The sequence below is a fragment of the Oncorhynchus clarkii genome, chromosome 5 (assembly GCF_045791955.1).
Source record: "Oncorhynchus clarkii lewisi isolate Uvic-CL-2024 chromosome 5, UVic_Ocla_1.0, whole genome shotgun sequence".
NCBI classification, from domain to species: domain Eukaryota; kingdom Metazoa; phylum Chordata; class Actinopteri; order Salmoniformes; family Salmonidae; genus Oncorhynchus; species Oncorhynchus clarkii.
In genome coordinates this window covers 4,365,133-4,385,132 of record NC_092151.1, presented here as the reverse complement: position 1 = coordinate 4,385,132, position 20,000 = coordinate 4,365,133, and the positions used below count along the sequence as shown (strand labels likewise).

Sequence of the window (20,000 nt, the reverse complement as noted above, 5' to 3'; positions counted from 1 at the left end):
TACAACGCCTCTACAGGTAGGTAGTCTGGAGTACAACGCCTCTACAGGTAGGTAGTCTGGAGTACAACCCCTCTACAGGTAGGTCGTCTGTTCCTGGGGAGTACAACCCCTCTAAAGGTAGGTAGTCTGTTCCTGGGGAGTACAACCCCTCTACAGGTAGGTAGTCTGGAGTACAACCCCTCTACAGGTAGGTAGTCTGGAGTACAACCCCTCTACAGGTAGGTAGTCTGGAGTACAACCCCTCTACAGGTAGGTAGTCTGGAGTACAACCCCTCTACAGGTAGGTAGTCTGGAGTACAACCCCTCTACAGGTAGGTAGTCTGGAGTACAACAACTCTACAGGTAGGTAGTCTGGAGTACAACCCCTCTACAGGTAGGTAGTCTGGAGTACAACCCCTCTACAGGTAGGTAGTCTGGAGTACAAACCCTCTACAGGTAGGTAGTCTGGAGTACAACCCCTCTACAGGTAGGTAGTCTGGAGTACAAACCCTCTACAGGTAGGTAGTCTGGAGTACAACCCCTCTACAGGTAGGTAGTCTGTTCCTGGAGAGTACAGCCCCTCTACAGGTAGGTAGTCTGGAGTACAACCCCTCTACAGGTAGGTAGTCTGGAGTACAAACCCTCTACAGGTAGGTAGTCTGGAGTACAACCCCTCTACAGGTAGGTAGTCTGTTCCTGGAGAGTACAGCCCCTCTACAGGTAGGTAGTCTGGAGTACAAACCCTCTACAGGTAGGTAGTCTGGAGTACAACCCCTCTACAGGTAGGTCGTCTGGAGTACAACCCCTCTACAGGTAGGTAGTCTGTTCCTGGAGAGTACAGCCCCTCTACAGGTAGGTAGTCTGGAGTACAACCCCTCTACAGGTAGGTAGTCTGGGGTACAACCCCTCTACAGGTAGGTAGTCTGGAGTACAACCCCTCTACAGGTAGGTAGTCTGGAGTACAACCCCTCTACAGGTAGGTAGTCTGGAGTACAACCCCTCTACAGGTAGGTAGTCTGGAGTACAACCCCTCTACAGGTAGGTAGTCTGGAGTACAAATCAAATCAAATCAAATCAAATCAAATTTTATTTGTCACATACACATGGTTAGCAGATGTTAATGCGAGTGTAGCGAAATGCTTGTGCTTCTAGTTCCGACAATGCAGAAATAACCAACAAGTAATCTAACTAACAATTCCAAAACTACTGTCTTATACACAGTGTAAGGGGATAAAGAATATGTACATAAGGATATATGAATGAGTGATGGTACAGAGCAGCATAGGCAGGATACAGTAGATGGTATCGAGTACAGTATATACATGAGGTGAGTATGTAAACAAAGTGGCATAGTTAAAGTGGCTAGTGATACATGTATTACATAAGGATGCAGTCGATGATGTAGAGTACAGTATATACAGTGCCTTGCGAAAGTATTCGGCCCCCTTGAACTTTGCGACCTTTTGCCACATTTCAGGCTTCAAACATAAAGATATAAAACTGTATTTTTTTGTGAAGAATCAACAACAAGTGGGACACAATCATGAAGTGGAACGACATTTATTGGATATTTAAAACTTTTTTAACAAATCAAAAACTGAAAAATTGTCCGTGCAAAATTATTCAGCCCCCTTAAGTTAATACTTTGTAGCGCCACCTTTTGCTGCGATTACAGCTGTAAGTCGCTTGGGGTATGTCTCTATCAGTTTTGCACATCGAGAGACTGAAACTTTTTCCCATTCCTCCTTGCAAAACAGCTCGAGCTCAGTGAGGTTGGATGGAGAGCATTTGTGAACAGCAGTTTTCAGTTCTTTCCACAGATTCTCGATTGGATTCAGGTCTGGACTTTGACTTGGCCATTCTAACACCTGGATATGTTTATTTTTGAACCATTCCATTGTAGATTTTGCTTTATGTTTTGGATCATTGTCTTGTTGGAAGACAAATCTCCGTCCCAGTCTCAGGTCTTTTGCAGACTCCATCAGGTTTTCTTCCAGAATGGTCCTGTATTTGGCTCCATCCATCTTCCCATCAATTTTAACCATCTTCCCTGTCCCTGCTGAAGAAAAGCAGGCCCAAACCATGATGCTGCCACCACCATGTTTGACAGTGGGGATGGTGTGTTCAGCTGTGTTGCTTTTACGCCAAACATAACATTTTGCATTGTTGCCAAAAAGTTCAATTTTGGTTTCATCTGACCAGAGCACCTTCTTCCACATGTTTGGTGTGTCTCACAGGTGGCTTGTGGCAAACTTTAAACAACACTTTTTATGGATATCTTTAAGAAATGGCTTTCTTCTTGCCACTCTTCCAAAAAGGCCAGATATGTGCAATATATGACTGATTGTTGTCCTATGGACAGAGTCTCCCACCTCAGCTGTAGATCTCTGCAGTTCATCCAGAGTGATCATGGGCCTCTTGGCTGCATCCCTGATCAGTCTTCTCCTTGTATGAGCTGAAAGTTTAGAGGGACGGCCAGGTCTTGGTAGATTTGCAGTGGTCTGATACTCCTTCCATTTCAATATTATCGCTTGCACAGTGCTCCTTGGGATGTTTAAAGCTTGGGAAATCTTTTTGTATCCAAATCCGGCTTTAAACTTCTTCACAACAGTATCTCGGACCTGCCTGGTGTGTTCCTTGTTCTTCATGATGCTCTCTGCGCTTTTGACGAACCTCTGAGACTATCACAGTGCAGGTGCATTTATACGGAGACTTGATTACACACAGGTGGATTGTATTTATCATCATTAGTCATTTAGGTCAACATTGGATCATTCAGAGATACTCACTGAACTTCTGGAGAGAGTTTTCTGCACTGAAAGTAAAGGGGCTGAATAATTTTGCACGCCCACGTTTTCAGTTTTTGATTTGTTAAAAAAGTTTGAAATATCCAATAAATGTCGTTCCACTTCATGATTGTGTCCCACTTGTTGTTGATTCTTCACAAAAAAATACAGTTTTATATCTTTATGTTTGAAGCCTGAAATGTGGCAAAAGGTCACAAAGTTCAAGGGGGCCGAATATTTTCGCAAGGCAATGTACGTATGCATATGAGATGAATAATGTAGGGTAAGTAACATTATATAAGGTAGCATTGTTTAAAGTGGCTAGTGATATATTTACATAATTTCCCATCAATTCCCATTATTAAAGTGGCTGGAGTTGAGTCAGTGTCAGTGTCAGTGTGTTGGCAGCAGCCACTCAATGTTAGTGGTGGCTGTTTAACAGTCTAATGGCCTTGATATAGAAGCTGTTTTTCAGTCTCTCTGTCCCAGCTTTGATGCACCTGTACTGACCTCGCCTTCTGGATGATAGCGGGATGAACAGGCAGTGGCTCGGGTGGTTGATGTCCTTGATGATCTTTATGGCCTTCCTGTAACATCGGGTGGTGTAGGTGTCCTGGAGGGCAGGTAGTTTGCCCCCGGTGATGCGTTGTGCAGACCTCACTACCCTCTGGAGAGCCTTACGGTTGTGGGCGGAGCAGTTGCCGTACCAGGCGGTGATACAGCCCGCCAGGATGCTCTCGATTGTGCATCTGTAGAAGTTTGTGAGTGCTTTTGGTGACAAACCAAATTTCTTCAGCCTCCTGAGGTTGAAGAGGCGCTGCTGCGCCTTCTTCACGATGCTGTCTGTGTGAGTGGACCAATTCAGTTTGTCTGTGATGTGTATGCCGAGGAACTTAAAACTTGCTACCCTCTCCACTACTGTTCCATCGATGTGGATAGGGGGGTGTTCCCTCTGCTGTTTCCTGAAGTCCACAATCATCTCCTTAGTTTTGTTGACGTTGAGTGTGAGGTTATTTTCCTGACACCACACTCCGAGGGCCCTCACCTCCTCCCTGTAGGCTGTCTCGTCGTTGTTGGTAATCAAGCCTACCACTGTTGTGTCGTCCGCAAACTTGATGATTGAGTTGGAGGCGTGCACGGCCACGCAGTCGTGGGTGAACAGGGAGTACAGGAGAGGGCTCAGAACGCACCCTTGTGGGGCCCCAGTGTTGAGGATCAGCGGGGTGGAGATGCTTTTGCCTACCCTCACCACCTGGGGGCGGCCCGTCAGGAAGTCCAGTACCCAGTTGCACAGGGCGGGGTCGAGACCCAGGGTCTCGAGCTTGATGACGAGCTTGGAGGGTACTATGGTGTTGAATGGCGAGCTGTAGTCGATGAACAGCATTCTCACATAGGTATTCCTCTTGTCCAGATGGGTTAGGGCAGTGTGCAGTGTGGTTGAGATTGCATCGTCTGTGGACCTATTTGGGCGGTAAGCAAATTGGAGTGGGTCTAGGGTGTCGGGTAGGGTGGAGGTGATATGGTCCTTGACTAGTCTCTCAAAGCACTTCATGATGACGGAAGTGAGTGCTACGGGGCGGTTGTCGTTTAGCTCAGTTACCTTAGCTTTCTTGGGAACAGGAACAATGGTGGCCCTCTTGAAGCATGTGGGAACAGCAGACTGGTATAGGGATTGATTGAATATGTCCGTAAACACACCGGCCAGCTGGTCTGCGCATGCTCTGAGGGCGCGGCTGGGGATGCCGTCTGGGCCTGCAGCCTTGCGAGGGTTAACACGTTTAAATGTCTTACTCACCTCGGCTGCAGTGAAGGAGAGTCTGCATGTTTTCGTTGCAGGCCGTGTCAGTGGCACTGTATTGTCCTCAAAGCGGGCAAAAAAGTTATTTAGTCTGCCTGGGAGCAGGACATCCTGGTCCGTGACTGGGCTGGATTTCTTCTTGTAGTCCGTGATTGACTGTAGACCCTGCCACATGCCTCTTGTGTCTGAGCCGTTGAATTGAGATTCTACTTTGTCTCTGTACTGACGCTTAGCTTGTTTGATAGCCTTGCATAGGGAATAGCTGCACTGTTTGTATTCGGTCATGTTACCAGTCACCTTGCCCTGATTAAAAGCAGTGGTTCGCGCTTTCAGTTTCACGCGAATGCTGCCATCAATCCACGGTTTCTGGTTAGGGAATGTTTGAATCGTTGCTATGGGAACGACATCTTCAACGCACGTTCTAATGAACTCACACACCGAATCAGCGTATTCGTCAATATTGTTATCTGATGCAATACGAAACATGTCCCAGTCCACGTGATGGAAGCAGTCTTGGAGTGTGGAGTCAGCTTGGTCGGACCAGCGTTGGACAGACCTCAGCGTGGGAGCCTCTTGTTTTAGTTTCTGTCTGTAGGCAGGGATCAACAAAATGGAGTCGTGGTCAGCTTTTCCGAAAGGAGGGCGGGGCAGGGCCTTATATGCGTTGCGGAAGTTAGAGTAACAATGATCCAAGGTCTTTCCACCCCTGGTTGCGCAATCGATATGCTGATAAAATTTAGGGAGTCTTGTTTTCAGATTAGCTTTGTTAAAATCCCCAGCTACAATGAATGCAGCCTCCGGATAAATGGATTCCAGTTTGCAAAGAGTCAAATAAAGTTTGTTCAGAGCCATCGATGTGTCTGCTTGGGGGGGATATATACGGCTGTGATTTTAATCGAAGAGAATTCTCTTGGTAGATAATGCGGTCTACATTTGATTGTGAGGAATTCTAAATCAGGTGAACAGAAGGATTTGAGTTCCTGTATGTTTCTTTCATCACACCATGTCTTGTTAGCCATAAGGCATACGCCCCGCCCCTCTTCTTACCAGAAAGATGTTTGTTTCTGTCGGCGCGATGCGTGGAGAAACCCGCTGGCTGCACCGCCTCCGATAGCGTCTCTCCAGTGAGCCATGTTTCCGTGAAGCAAAGAACGTTACAGTCTCTAATGTCCCTCTGGAATGCTACCCTTGCTCGGATTTCATCAACCTTGTTGTCAAGAGACTGGACATTGGCGAGAAGAATGCTAGGGAGTGGTGCACGATGTGCCCGTCTCCGGAGTCTGACCAGAAGACCGCCTCGTTTCCCTCTTTTTCGGAGTCGTTTTTTTGGGTCGCTGCATGGAATCCATTCCGTTGTCCTGGGTGAAAGACAGAACACAGGATCCGCGTCGCGAAAAACATATTCTTGGTCGTACTGATGGTGAGTTGACGCTGATCTTATATTCAGTAGTTCTTCTCGACTGTATGTAATGAAACCTAAGATGAACTGGGGTATTAATGTAAGAAATAACACGTAAAAAAACAAAACACTGCATAATTTCCTAGGAACGCGAAGCGAGGCGGCCATCTCTGTCGGCGCCTATTGCTAGTGCAGAGGGGTTGTACTCCAGACAACCTACCTGTAGAGGGGCCGCCTCGCTTCTACAGGTAGGTAGTCTGGAGTACAACCCCTCTACAGGTAGGTAGTCTGGAGTACAACCCCTCTACAGGTAGGTAGTCTGGAGTACAACCTCTCTACAGGTAGGTCGTCTGGAGTACAACCCCTCTACAGGTAGGTAGTCTGGAGTACAACCCCTCTACAGGTAGGTAGTCTGTTCCTGGGGAGTACAACCCCTCTACAGGTAGGTAGTCTGTTCCTGGGGAGTACAACCCCTCTACAGGTAGGTAGTCTGGAGTACAACCCCTCTACAGGTAGGTAGTCTGGAGTACAACGCCTCTACAGGTAGGTAGTCTGTGTTTAGGAGGATGAAGGTTGGGAAATACGTCCCCTTTATACAGTTAATGTAGTTTACTGTAGGAAATGTTCACAGGGAAGCAGCCAATGGAACAAGAGTATTTCACGCTGTCCCAGGGGAATGTCTTCGGGACTCATTTAATCTGCGAGTTTGATGAGACTGTCTGTGAAAGTGTCCCGAGTGGCCATCCTATTCCCTACATAGTGCACTACTTTTGAACAAAGCACTATGGGGCCCTGGTCAAATGTAGGGAATAGGGCATAGCATTTGGCACATATCCTGTTGATTCCTAAAGAGCGCTGGAGCAGGTAATCAGACTATTCCAACGTGGATCCATGTGGGTTGGCAGAGTTGACTGACACAGCCAGAAATTGATTAACGAGAAAATAAAGTGTGCAAAATTCATACACTGAATGTGTCCCAAAAAAAAAAAAATGGCCCCCTTATTCTCTATTCTCCCACCTTAAGGTCTGGTCAAATGTAGTGTACTATATAGGGGAATAGGGTGCCGTTTGGTACTCAAACACATTGACTGGTGACATGCAAGTAACTCATGTGTGTCAAATGCAATGAGACATTTAGTAATAGAGGATAAACCATTTAATGAATTCTTGATTAAGTTTAATTCATTATGTAGCTGTTTATCTCACTGCAATCAGAAGTGAAAAGCATGAAAGACACAGACTTTCAGTAAACACACGTTAAACCAATTCCCCGCAAGGGGTCTGTTCATTTGGCACCGAAATGAGAAGAAACAAGCCAGACTGAAACAGTGAGGGTCTACCTGGAGTCAATAAGAAACGTTTGGCTGTCGTAGAATGGTTTCAAACATTTGTTTTTTCAATGTTTTTTTCCGTTGAGTGTCCTAATGAACAGGAACATTTTGGTCATTTAGCAAGGCTTATCCTGAGTGACTTGCTCAACTAGGGCAGATAAACAACAACATCTCACAGTCAAAGCAGTAAAACAGTTTTGTGACCTTACTGATCATTTTGTTGTTGTTCAGGCCCACTACTTGAAAATATATTTTAGTTAAATACATTACAAAAACACAAGTACTTTGTAGTTTATTTTTGATACATTGATATTTACGGTACTTCATATGTCTATATTATAATTTTATTTTGACATTTTTGCCCATACCTGATAATAGTTCAAATCAAATGAACCAATAAGAGTCAGTGTAGTTCAATCAATGAACCAATAAGAGAAGGTGTTTAACACAGTGAACCAATAAGAGAAGGTGTTACACACAGTGAACCAGTAGGAGAAGGTGCTATACACAGTGAACCAATAAGATTGAGTGTTTCACACAGTGAACCAATAAGAGTGAGTGTAGTTCTGACGTACCATCAGACAGCGTGGTGATGCTCATGTCCTCTGTGGTGACCCCAGGGCCATAGCGGTTCAATGCCAAGACACGCAACGAGTACTCTGTGAACTTCTTCAGCCCCTCCATCTTATAACTCTGCCCGTTCACCTCCACACTCTGAAACAGAAAGAGACAGAGAGATATGTGCCTTATTCAACCAGAGAGAGAAAGAGTAGAGAGAGAGAGAGAGAGAGAGAGAGAGAGAGAGAGAGAGAGAGAGAGAGAGAGAGAGAGAGAGAGAGAGAGAGAGAGAGAGAGAGAGAGAGAGAGAGAGAGAGAGAGAGAGAGAGAGAGAGAGAGAGAGAGAGAGAGAGAGAGAGAGAGAGAGAGAGAGAGAGAGAGAGAGAGAGAGAGAGAGAAGAAAGAGAGATAAAGAGAGAGACTAGAGAGAAGAAAGAGAGTAGAGAGAGGGAGACTAGAGAGAAGAAAGAGAGTAGAGAGAGGGAGAAGAGAGAGAGAGAGCGTAGCGAGAGAGAGAAAAGAGAGAGTGTAGAGAGAGAGAGAGAAAAGAGAGTGTAGAGAGAGAGAGCGTAGAGAGAGAGAAGAGAGAGAGAGCATAGAGAGAGAGAGAGAGAGAGAGAGAGAGAGAGAGAGAGAGAGAGAGAGAGAGAGAGAGAGAGAGAGAGAGAGAGAGATTAAAAAAAACTTTATTGGATCTGAACCCACAAACACAATAAACACAATAAACACTCAAACAAACAAATACATGGTTAAACATCAACACAACACCAAATCTTCCTCCACAGTAACTAAACACAACAGCCTCTGAATACCACATATAATCATAAACATTCCAATGTTATTAACAATTTTGTAATAGGCAAACTCATCCCTCAGTCTCACTGTCAACATCCCCTCCAGCATGCCACCACGTCCACCACCACGTCCACCGACCCCTGTCCCCGAACACCATTCTTTTGTGTCTTCCATATTACTAATTTAGCTGCCCCCTGACACAAAGTTAAGAGAACTACACCCCTTCGACTAAACCTGTACTTTAGCCCAAATATAAACAGTTGGGAAGAGAAAACCTCTCCCAGAGCTGAGAACCAAGTAGTGATCAGGTCAATCATCCCAACCAACCTGGGACACTGTCAGAACAGATGTGCCAGAGATTCAGACTCAGCACAGAATGGACACCCCTCCACAACAGTAGGGTCCAGGTGTACCAGATGCAGAATGGACACCCCTCCCCAACAGTAGGGTCCAGGTGTACCAGATGCATGTTGGTGGCTATAGCTCCATGTATTATCCTCCATTGGAGGTCATCTGTCCTCTTATCAATAGGCAGTTTATATAAAGATCGCCAACAGCCTTTTGGGGAGGCACCTGGACCAAACACCCCCGATCTCCCCCAGAGCCCTGATCTCCCCCATCTCCTTGATCTCCCCCAGAGCCTTGAACTCCCCCAGCTCCTTGAACTCCCCCATCTCCTTGATCTCCCCCAGCTCCTTGAACTCCCCCATCTCCTTGAACTCCCCCAGCTCCTTGATCTCCCCCATCTCCTTGAACTTCCCCATCTCCTTGATATCCCCCAGCACCTTGAACTCCCCCAGCTCCTTGATATCCCCCAGCTCCTTGATCTCCCCCATCTCCTTGAACTCCCCCAGCTCCTTGATCTCCCCCAGCTCCTTGAACTCCCCCAGCTCCCTGAACTCCTCCAGCTCCTTGAACTACCCCATCTCCTTGAACTCCCCCAGCTCCTTGATCTCCCCCAGCTCCTTGAACTCTCCCAGCTCCTTGAAATCCAACAGCTTCTTGAACTCCCCCAGCTCCTTCAACTCCCCCATCTCCTTGAACTTCCCCAGCTCCGGGGTATGGAAGGAAAGCAGCATCCCCACATCCTCCTCTAATGCCCCCGCTGCAGCACTAACAATCAACACATCATCCAGACCCTCCATCCTCCTCTAATGATCCCCCCCCCCCCCCCACTGCAGCACTAACATTCAGCACAGACAACACATCATCAGACCCTCCATCCTCCTCTAATGCCCCCCCCACCACAGCACTAACATTCAACACATCATCAGACCCTCCATCCTCCTCTAATGATCCCCCCGCCCCCCCCACCACTGCAGCACTAACATTCAACACATCATCCAGACCCGCCGTCAATAGGAATTGGAAGTATCAGTCACATACTGCCGATGAAGTACTGGCAAGGAATCACAGACCTCGGAGACGACCTTCCTCAGTAGGCGAGATAATCGGTTCCCCGCTCTTTCTCCCAGCTCCTCCAACGATCTGCTCCTGCTCCGCATCAGATGACCCAGCCTGGTACACTAACAGGAATGAACGTAGGCTGGCTGAACCCAGAGCATGGGACTGGGTGGCAGTGTTGTAAAAAAGAAGCAATTCAAAGGTGCAGGTCTTACGGGATATATTGAAAACTCTCCACGCCTGCATAACAGACTCATGGAATGGAGTCAGGTCAGACACATCACCCCCCTCTAGCTTTAAGAGGAACAGGGGCTTGTCGAAGCCCAAACAGCCCGCTCTCCTCATCACTGTGTAGGCTGTGTCGACCCATTTAAAGTGTCACTGTACAACAGTCTCTGGGCTGCTAGAACAGTCACTGTACAACAGTCTCTGGGCTGCTAGAACCATCACTCTACAACAGTCTCTGGGCTGCTAGAACAGTCACAGCACAACAGTCTCTGGGCTGCTAGAACAGTCACAGCACAACAGTCTCTGGGCTGCTAGAACCATCACTCTACAACAGTCTCTGGGCTGCCAGAACCATCACTGTACAATAGTCTCTGGGCTGCTAGAACCATCACTGTACAACAGTCTCTGGGCTGCTAGAACCATCACAGTACAACAGTCTCTGGGCTGCAAGAACCATCACTGTACAACAGTCTCTGGACTGCTAGAACCATCACTGTACAACAGTCTCTGGGCTGCTAGAACCATCACTCTACAACAGTCTCTGGGCTGCTAGAACAGTCACTGTACAACAGTATCTGGGCTGCTAGAACAGTCACTGTACAACAGTCTCTGGGCTGCTAGAACCATCACTGTACAACAGTCTCTGGGCTGCTAGAACCGTCAAAGTACAACAGTCTCTGGGCTGCTAGAACTGTCAAAGTACAACAGTCTCTGGGATGCTAGAACCGTCAAAGTACAACAGTCTCTGGGCTGCTAGAACCATCACTGTACAACAGTCTCTGGACTGCTAGAACCATCATTGTACAACAGTCTCTGGGCTGCTGGAACCATCACGCTACAACAGTCTCTGGGCTGCTAGAACAGTCACTGTACAACAGTCTCTGGGCTGCTAGAACAGTCACTGTACAACAGTCTCTGGGCTGCTAGAACCATCACTGTACAACAGTCTCTGGGCTGCTAGAACCGTCAAAGTACAACAGTCTCTGGGCTGCTAGAACTGTCAAAGTACAACAGTCTCTGGGCTGCTAGAGCCATCACTCTACAACAGTCTCTGGGCTGCTAGAACAGTCACAGCACAATAGTCTCTGGGCTGCTAGAACCATCACTGTACAACAGTCTCTGGGCTGCTAGAACCATCACAGTACAACAGTCTCTGGGCTGCAAGAACCATCACTGTACAACAGTCTCTGGACTGCTAGAACCATCACTGTACAACAGTCTCTGGGCTGCTAGAACCATCACTCTACAACAGTCTCTGGGCTGCTAGAACAGTCACTGTACAACAGTATCTGGGCTGCTAGAACAGTCACTGTACAACAGTCTCTGGGCTGCTAGAACCATCACTGTACAACAGTCTTTTGGCTGCTAGAACCGTCAAAGTACAACAGTCTCTGGGCTGCTAGAACTGTCAAAGTACAACAGTCTCTGGGATGCTAGAACCGTCAAAGTACAACAGTCTCTGGGCTGCTAGAACCATCACTGTACAACAGTCTCTGGACTGCTAGAACCATCATTGTACAACAGTTTCTGGGCTGCTGGAACCATCACGCTACAACAGTCTCTGGGCTGCTAGAACAGTCACTGTACAACAGTCTCTGGGCTGCTAGAACAGTCACTGTACAACAGTCTCTGGGCTGCTAGAACCATCACTGTACAACAGTCTCTGGGCTGCTAGAACTGTCAAAGTACAACAGTCTCTGGGCTGCTAGAACCGTCAAAGTACAACAGTCTCTGGGCTGCTAGAACAGTCACTGTACAACAGTCTCTGGGCTGCTAGAGCCATCACTCTACAACAGTCTCTGGGCTGCTAGAACAGTCACAGCACAACAGTCTCTGGGCTGCTAGAACCATCACTGTACAACAGTCTCTGGGCTGCTAGAACCATCACAGTACAACAGTCTCTGGGCTGCTAGAACCATCACTGTACAACAGTCTCTGGGCTGCTAGAACCATCACAGTACAACAGTCTCTGGGCTGCTAGAACCATCACAGTACAACTGTCTCTGGGCTGCTAGAACCATCACTGTACAACAGTCTCTAGGCTGCTAGAACCATCACTCTACAACAGTCGCTGGGCTGCTAGAACCATCACTGTACAATAGTCTCTGGGCTGCTAGAACCATCACAGTACAACAGTCTCTGGGCTGCTAGAACCATCACTGTACAACAGTCTCTGGGCTGCTAGAACCGTCACTGTACAACAGCCTCTGGGCTGCTAGAACCGTCACTGTACAACAGTCTCTGGGCTGCTAGAACCATCACTCTACAACAGTCTCTGGGCTGCTAGAACCATCACTGTACAACAGTCTCTGGGCTCCTTGAAGCCGGAAAGCCATGATCCTAGAAGAAATGTCCACCAGCCCTCGCCCACCCTCGTGCAGTGGCAGGTACAGGGTTGCAGCTTTAATCCAGTATTGTCCAGACCAGAAGAAATTGACAAGAGTCCTCTGAAGCTTTTGTATCAGACGGCTGTACAATCATTAGTCTGAGCCACAGGGTAGAGATGGCTGGGTTATTAGCTACCAGCACACTTCCTCTATGAGACAGCTGGGGTAGCACTCATTTACACCTAGACAATCTGCACACACCTTCTCCATGACACCCTCCCAGTCATTTTTTAAAAAGACATCGGAGCCAATAAAACCCCCCAGAGTCTCTCCAAGAAAACCCCCCCATCCCATCTCTACCCCACTGAAGCCCCCTGGTAACCGTGGAGAGGACCCTATCTGAAGCTGACCTGGTAACCATAGAGAGGACCCTATCTGAAGCCCCCCTGGTAACCGTGGAGAGAACCCTATATGAAGCTGACCTGGTAACTGTGGAGAGGACCCTATCTCATGCCCCCCTGGTAACCGTGGAGAGGACCCTATCTGAAGCCCCCCTGGTAACCGTGGAGTGGACCCTATCTGAAGCCCCCCTGGTAACCGTGGAGAGAACTCTATATGAAGCTGACCTGGTTACCGTGGAGTGGACCCTATCTGAAGACCCCCTGGTAACCGTGGAGAGGACCCTATCTGAAGACCCCTGGTAACTGTGGAAAGGACCCTATCTGAAGCTGAACCTGGTAACCATGGAGAGGACTCTATCTGAAGCCCCCCTGGTAACCATGGAGATAACCCTATATGAAGTTGAATCTAGTAACCATGGAGAGGACCCTATCTGAAGCTGACTTGGTAACCATGGAGAGGACCCTATCTTAAGACCCCTGGTAACCGTGGAGTGGACCCTATCTGAAGACCCCTGGTAACCGTGGAGTTGACCCCGTCTGAAGCCCCCCTGGTAACCGTGGAGTGGACCCTATCTGAAGCTGACCTGGTAACCGTGGAGTTGACCCCGTCTGAAGCCCCCCTGGTAACCATGGAGTGGACCCCGTCTGAAGCCCCCCTGGTAACCATGGAGAGGACCCTATCTGAGCTGACCTGGTAACCATGGAGAGGACCCTTTCTGAAGCTGAACCTGGTAACCATGGAGAGGACCCTATCTGAAGCCCCCTGGTAACCTTGGAGAGGACCCTATCTGAAACTGACCTGGTAACCATGGAGAGGACCCTATCCGAAGACCCCTGGTAACCGTGGAGTTGACCCCGTCTGAAGCCCCCTGGTAACCATGGAGAGGAACCTATCTGAAGACCCCTGGTAACCGTAGAGTTGACCCCGTCTGAAGCCCCCCTGGTAACCATGGAGAGGACCCTATCTGAAGACCCCTGGTAACCGTGGAGTTGACCCCGTCTGAAGCCCCCCTGGTAACCATGGAGAGGACCCTATCTGAAGACCCCTGGTAACCGTGGAGTTGACCCCGTCTGAAGCCCCCCTGGTAACCATGGAGAGGACCCTATCTGAAGACCCCTGGTAACCGTGGAGTTGACCCCGTCTGAAGCCCCCCTGGTAACCGTGGAGTGGACCCTATCTAAAGCTGACCTGGTAACCGTGGAGTTGACCCCGTCTGAAGCCCCCCTGGTAACCGTGGAGTGGACCCCGTCTGAAGCCCCCCTGGTAACCGTGGAGAGGACCCTATCTGAAGCTGAACTGGTAACCATAGAGAGGACCCTATCTGAAGACCCCTGGTAACCGTGGAGTTGACCCCGTCTGAAGCCCTCCTGGTAACCGTGGAGTTGACCCTATCTGAAGCTGACATGCCCACAGAGGTTTCCCCAGTTGACTCTAGCTGAGGAGGCCCCCTCATACACCTTTAAAGCGTTTGAGAACCTTAACATCCTCACCCCCTGCAATAAAAACTATCACGTCATCTGCATACGCAGACAGTGCTATCTTGGGACCCTTCATTACTCCTGGTACAGAGAAACCAGTAAGCCTCGCTCTTAAAAAACAAACCATTGGTTCATTTGCCAATATAACTGTCCTGATATTGGGCATCCCTGCCTAATACCCCTTCGGACGGGGATGGGGCAACTCAAACCACCCCCCACCTTCACCATACACGAGGCCCCAGTACAGTAAACTCATCCAAGACCAAACAAACATCCCCAAACCCAAAGGCTTTCATTGTTTTGAACAAGTACTGGTGGTCCACACGGTTAAAGGCCTTCTCCTGATCCAAAGAAAGTAAACCCACATTTACATCAGACAGTTTACAAATGTCTAAAACATCTCTTATTAGAGTCAGACTGGTCCTTGTGGACCAACAGCCCCAGATATTCTATATACCTGTTTGAGAGACACTTAGATATAGTTTTATATTCTGCAGGCATTGCAACAGGACGGCAGTTTTATTTAAAGAGCCAAATCCCTCATTTTTGGCAACAGTGAAAGCACCGCACGTTGACAGGATACAGGAAGAGAAAAGATTCACACACCACTTCATACAAATCCTCCCCAATAGACCCCCAAAAGTGCTGTTATAAAACTCAGATGGTAAACCATCGATGCCAGGGGCTCGGCCTGTTGAGAGCTGTATAACTGCTGTGGACAGCTCCTGCGGAGTAATGTCAGAGTCCAAAAGCAGCTCTCTGCTCAGGGCCCAATTGAGGAAGTCCATGTAACAACTATTCAGTACACAGAGGATCACAATCCTCCGCCTTATAGAGGGCAGAGTAGAAATCCACGGCATGTTGGCGCATCTCACCGTCATCCGTGGTCACCTTCCCACCAGGGAGACGAAGGCATACCGTCTGTTTGCATTGCAATGTCCACTGTCCTAGTGGTTAAAAAAACAGCGATAGGATCGTCCATATCGTTGAGGGAAGCAAAACAAGACCTAATCAAGATACCCGTCACTCTTTCATGTAGAAACGACCTCAGTTCATGTCTCTTGTCCTGTAAGTTCATGACTAGTCCGGGGTCGTTCTGAGTGAGCAACTTCAATTCAATATATTTGATGTCCTGTTCCCAGGTCTGTCGTTCTGCCCCTGAACAAGGCAGTTAACCGACTGTTCCCAGGTAGGCCGTCATTGTAAATAAGAATTTGTTCTTAACTGACTTGTCTAGTTAAATAAAAGGTTAAATAAATAAATAATTTAAACTCAGTTAATAGACCAGACAGACAAATTGCTGATCGCAGGTGAGGTTCTTCAGCAGTGTGGTCAACAGTAAAATCCACTGTACAGTTCCAGTCCCCCCTAAAACCATACACCCCCTCTTGGTCACACTGTCTTAAGGTTTCCTTTAGTTAATCAAACACAGAAATACGCTCTGTACCCTCATTAGAAGGATAAATACAATAACAAATGTTTGTTTGAAAACATAACATCCGCCTTGATCAATAAAACCTGACCCTTGACAATCTCTGTTGTAGATACCACAGTCACCCCTAAGCCTGAGGAAATTAGTACCATGACTGAGTATATGCTGCCCCTCCCACCACATACCCCAGTCAACCTCATTATCCTCATCACTATGTATCTCCTGTAGAAGTCAACCTCATTAGTCTCATCACTGTGTCTCCTGTAGAAGTCAACCTCATTAGCCTCATCACTATGTATCTCCTGTAGAAGTCAACCTCATTAGCCTCATCACTATGTATCTCCTGTAGAAGTCCACCTCATTATCCTCATCACAGGGTCTCCTGTAGAAGTCCACCTCATTAGCCTCATCACTATGTATCTCCTGTATAAGTCAACCTCATTAGCCTCATCACTATGTATCTCCTGTAGAAGTCAACCTCATTAGCCTCATCACTATGTATCTCCTGTAGAAGTCCACCTCATTATCCTCATCACTGGGTCTCCTGTAGAAGTCCACCTCATTAGCCTCATCACTATGCATCTCCTGTAGAAGTCCACCTCATTATCCTCATCACTATGTCTCCTGTAGAAGTCCACCTCATCACTATGTCTCCTGTAGAAGTCCACCTCATTAGCCTCATCACTATGCATCTCCTGTAGAAGTCAACCTCATTAGCCTCATCACTATGTATCTCCTGTAGAAGTCCACCTCATTATCCTCATCACTATGTCTCCTGTAGAAGTCCACCTCATTAGCCTCAGAGCTGGGTGTAACCTGTTTCAAAGCAGGGTGTTTGAAATGACATAACTTGTTTCAGAGCCGGGTGTTTGAAATGACATAACTTGTTTCAGAGCCGGGTGTTTGAAATGACATAACTTGTTTCAGAGCCGGGTGTTTGAAATGACATAACTTGTTTCAGAGCCGGGTGTTTGCAACCCAGCAGGACAGTCTTAATTGAACTTGAAAACTTCCCAAACTGCAATAACTCGCGCAGCTGATTTGGAATAAACGGAGGTACGTTCAAATTCATGCTCAACCATACGATCTACAAGACACTCTTCTTTAAGAAGTACACCATGCTCAACCATGCGATCAACAAGACACTCTTCTTTAAGAAGTACACCATGCTCAACCATACGATCTACAAGACACTCTTCTTTAAGAAGTACACCATGCTCAACCATACGATCTACAAGACACTCTTCTTTAAGAAGTACACCATGCTCAACCATGCGATCAACCAGACACTCTTCTTTAAGAAGTACACCATGAACAACCATCCCATCTACCAGACACTCTTCTTTAAGAAGTACACCATGCTCAACCATACGATCAACAAGACACTCTCCTTTAAGAAGTACACCATGCTCAACCATGCGATCTACAAGACACTCTTCTTTAAGAAGTACACCATGCTCAACCATACGATCAACAAGACATTCTTCTTTAAGAAGTACACCATGCTCAACCATACGATCTACAAGACACTCTTCTTTAAGAAGTACACCATGCTCAACCATCTGATCTACCAGACACTCTTCTTTAAGAAGTACACCATGCTCAACCCTCCGATCAACAAGACCCTCTTCTTTAAGAAGTACACCATGCTCAACCCTCCGATCAACAAGACACTCTTCTTTAAGAAGTACACCATGCTCAACCCTCCGATCAACCAGACACTCTTCTTTAAGAAGTACACCATGCTCAACCATACGATCAACAAGACACTCTTCTTTAAGAAGTACACCATGCTCAACCATACGATCTACAAGACACTCTTCTTTAAGAAGTACACCATGCTCAACCATGCGATCAACAAGACACTCTTCTTTAAGAAGTACACCATGCTCAACCATACGATCAACCAGACACTCTTCTTTAAGAAGTACACCATGCTCAACCATACGATCAACCAGACACTCTTCTTTAAGAAGTACACCATGCTCAACCCTCCGATCAACAAGACACTCTTCTTTAAGAAGTACACCATGCTCAACCATACGATCTACCAGACACTCTTCTTTAAGAAGTACACCATGCTCAACCATACGATCAACCAGACACTCTTCTTTAAGAAATACACCATGCTCAACCATCCGATCAACAAGACACTCTTCTTTAAGAAGTACACCATGCTCAACCCTCCGATCAACCAGACACTCTTCTTTAAGAAGTACACCATGATCAACCATACGATCAACCAGACACTCTTCTTTAAGAAGTACACCATGCTCAACCATCTGATCAACCAGACACTCTTCTTTAAGAAATACACCATGCTCAACCATCTGATCAACCAGACACTCTCCTTTAAGAAATAGCACCACTGCTTTATCAATCTGCGACACATAAGCAACATTTTCAAAGCCTACCGTCTCTCCTACGGCGTGTGTACTGTAGGTGTGTAGCTTCAGTAACACACCTGAAGCCGTGCCGACGTGACAGGGACGGCGTGCCCATGTGGGTCGACATCCCAACCAAATCCAGGGCAATTCCAACAAGAAATACAATATACCTAATTCTACTACCAAAAAAGAAAAAGGAAAATCACAAAGAAAGAAAACACAGAGGCGATCTAACTCACTCAATCAATTCCCAGCATGCACCAAACACTCCCAGCATGCAAAAAGAGAATGAGAAAGAGAGAGGGAAAGAGAGGTCCTCAGCCCCTGGTGTTAGTCTCCACAATTCAGAGGTTAAATGCCTACTCTTCGCAGATGACCTATGCCTGCTGTCACCCACAGCACATGGCCTACAGCAGAGCCTGGACCTGCTAGAGCAGTACTGACAGACATGGGCCCTGGCAGTAAACCCCAAAAATACTAAAATAATGATTTTCCAGAGAAGATCCAGATCTCAGGGAATTAGACCAAAGTTCACAACTGGTACAAAATATATAGAGTACTACACACACTACAATTACTGAGGTTAAAAGTACGCAGGGCATTCTGCGCCATTAAAAAGAAAATTCAAATTGAAATACCTATTACAATGTGGCTAAAACTAATTGAATGTGTCATTGAACCAATTGCACTTTATGGCAGCGAGGTCCAGCGGGGTCCACTTGCAAAACAAGATTTCATCAAATGGGACAAACACCCCACTGAAACACTGCATGCAGAGTTCTGTAAGATTATCCTACATGTCCAGAGGAAAACTACAAACAATGCATGCAGGGCAGAATTAGGCCAATATCCACTAATAATAAAAACTCAAAAAAGAGCAATTAAGTTTTGGAAACATCTAAAATACAGTGACCCCCTCTCATATCATTACCAAGCCCTGAAATGCCAAGAGCTGAGCAAAGAAAAGAGTCCCCTCATCCAGCCGGTCCTGGGGCCGAGTTCACTAACCTGATCTACTAACACACTGAAGCCTCAGGACCAGAACATCCAATCAATCAGAATAAACCAAATTACAACACAGTCAAAACAAAACTACATTTCTTATTGGGAAACACAAGCACAAACAGAGCAAAATGTAGTGCTATCTGGCCCTACTTCGTCAGTACACCGTGGCTAAATATTTTACCATGGTTACTGAGCAAAACCTTAGAAAAACCTTGACAAAGTACAGGCTCAGTGAGCACAGCCTTGCCAATTAGAAGGGTAGACACAGGAAAACCTGGCTCCCTGTAGAGGAAAGGCTGTGCAACCACTGCACAGCAGGAGAACCTGGCTCCCTGTAGAGGAAAGGCTGTGCAACCACTGCACAGCAGGAGAACCTGGCTCCCTGTAGAGGAAAGGCTGTACAACCACTGCACAGCAGGAGAACCCGAGACAGAGCTGCATTTCCTGACAAAATGTAAAAAATATAAAATCAGAGTAGGCTACCCGTCCTGTTGGGGGAGGGATAGGCTACCCGTCCTGTTGGGGGAGGGATAGGCTACCCGTCCTGTTGGGGGAGGGATAGGCTACCCGTCCTGTTGGGGGAGGGATAGGCTACCCGTCCTGTTGGGGGAGGGATAGGCTACCCGTCCTGTTGGGGGAGGGATAGGCTACCCGTCCTGTTGGGGGAGGGATAGGCTACCCGTCCTGTTGG

At 47.2% G+C, this 20,000-nt stretch overlaps 1 protein-coding gene across 1 annotated transcript in view; it reads right to left on the bottom strand.

Annotated features, from left to right (window-relative positions):
• The window catches only part of LOC139409827 (netrin receptor DCC-like), a 567,888-nt gene that overhangs the window by 160,435 nt on the left and 387,453 nt on the right, over positions 1-20,000 (bottom strand). Inside the window, exon 12 of the mRNA XM_071155214.1 lies at positions 7,869-8,007. Within this exon, the coding sequence (XP_071011315.1) occupies positions 7,869-8,007 (139 nt within the window). The remainder of the gene's footprint in view (positions 1-7,868; positions 8,008-20,000) is intronic.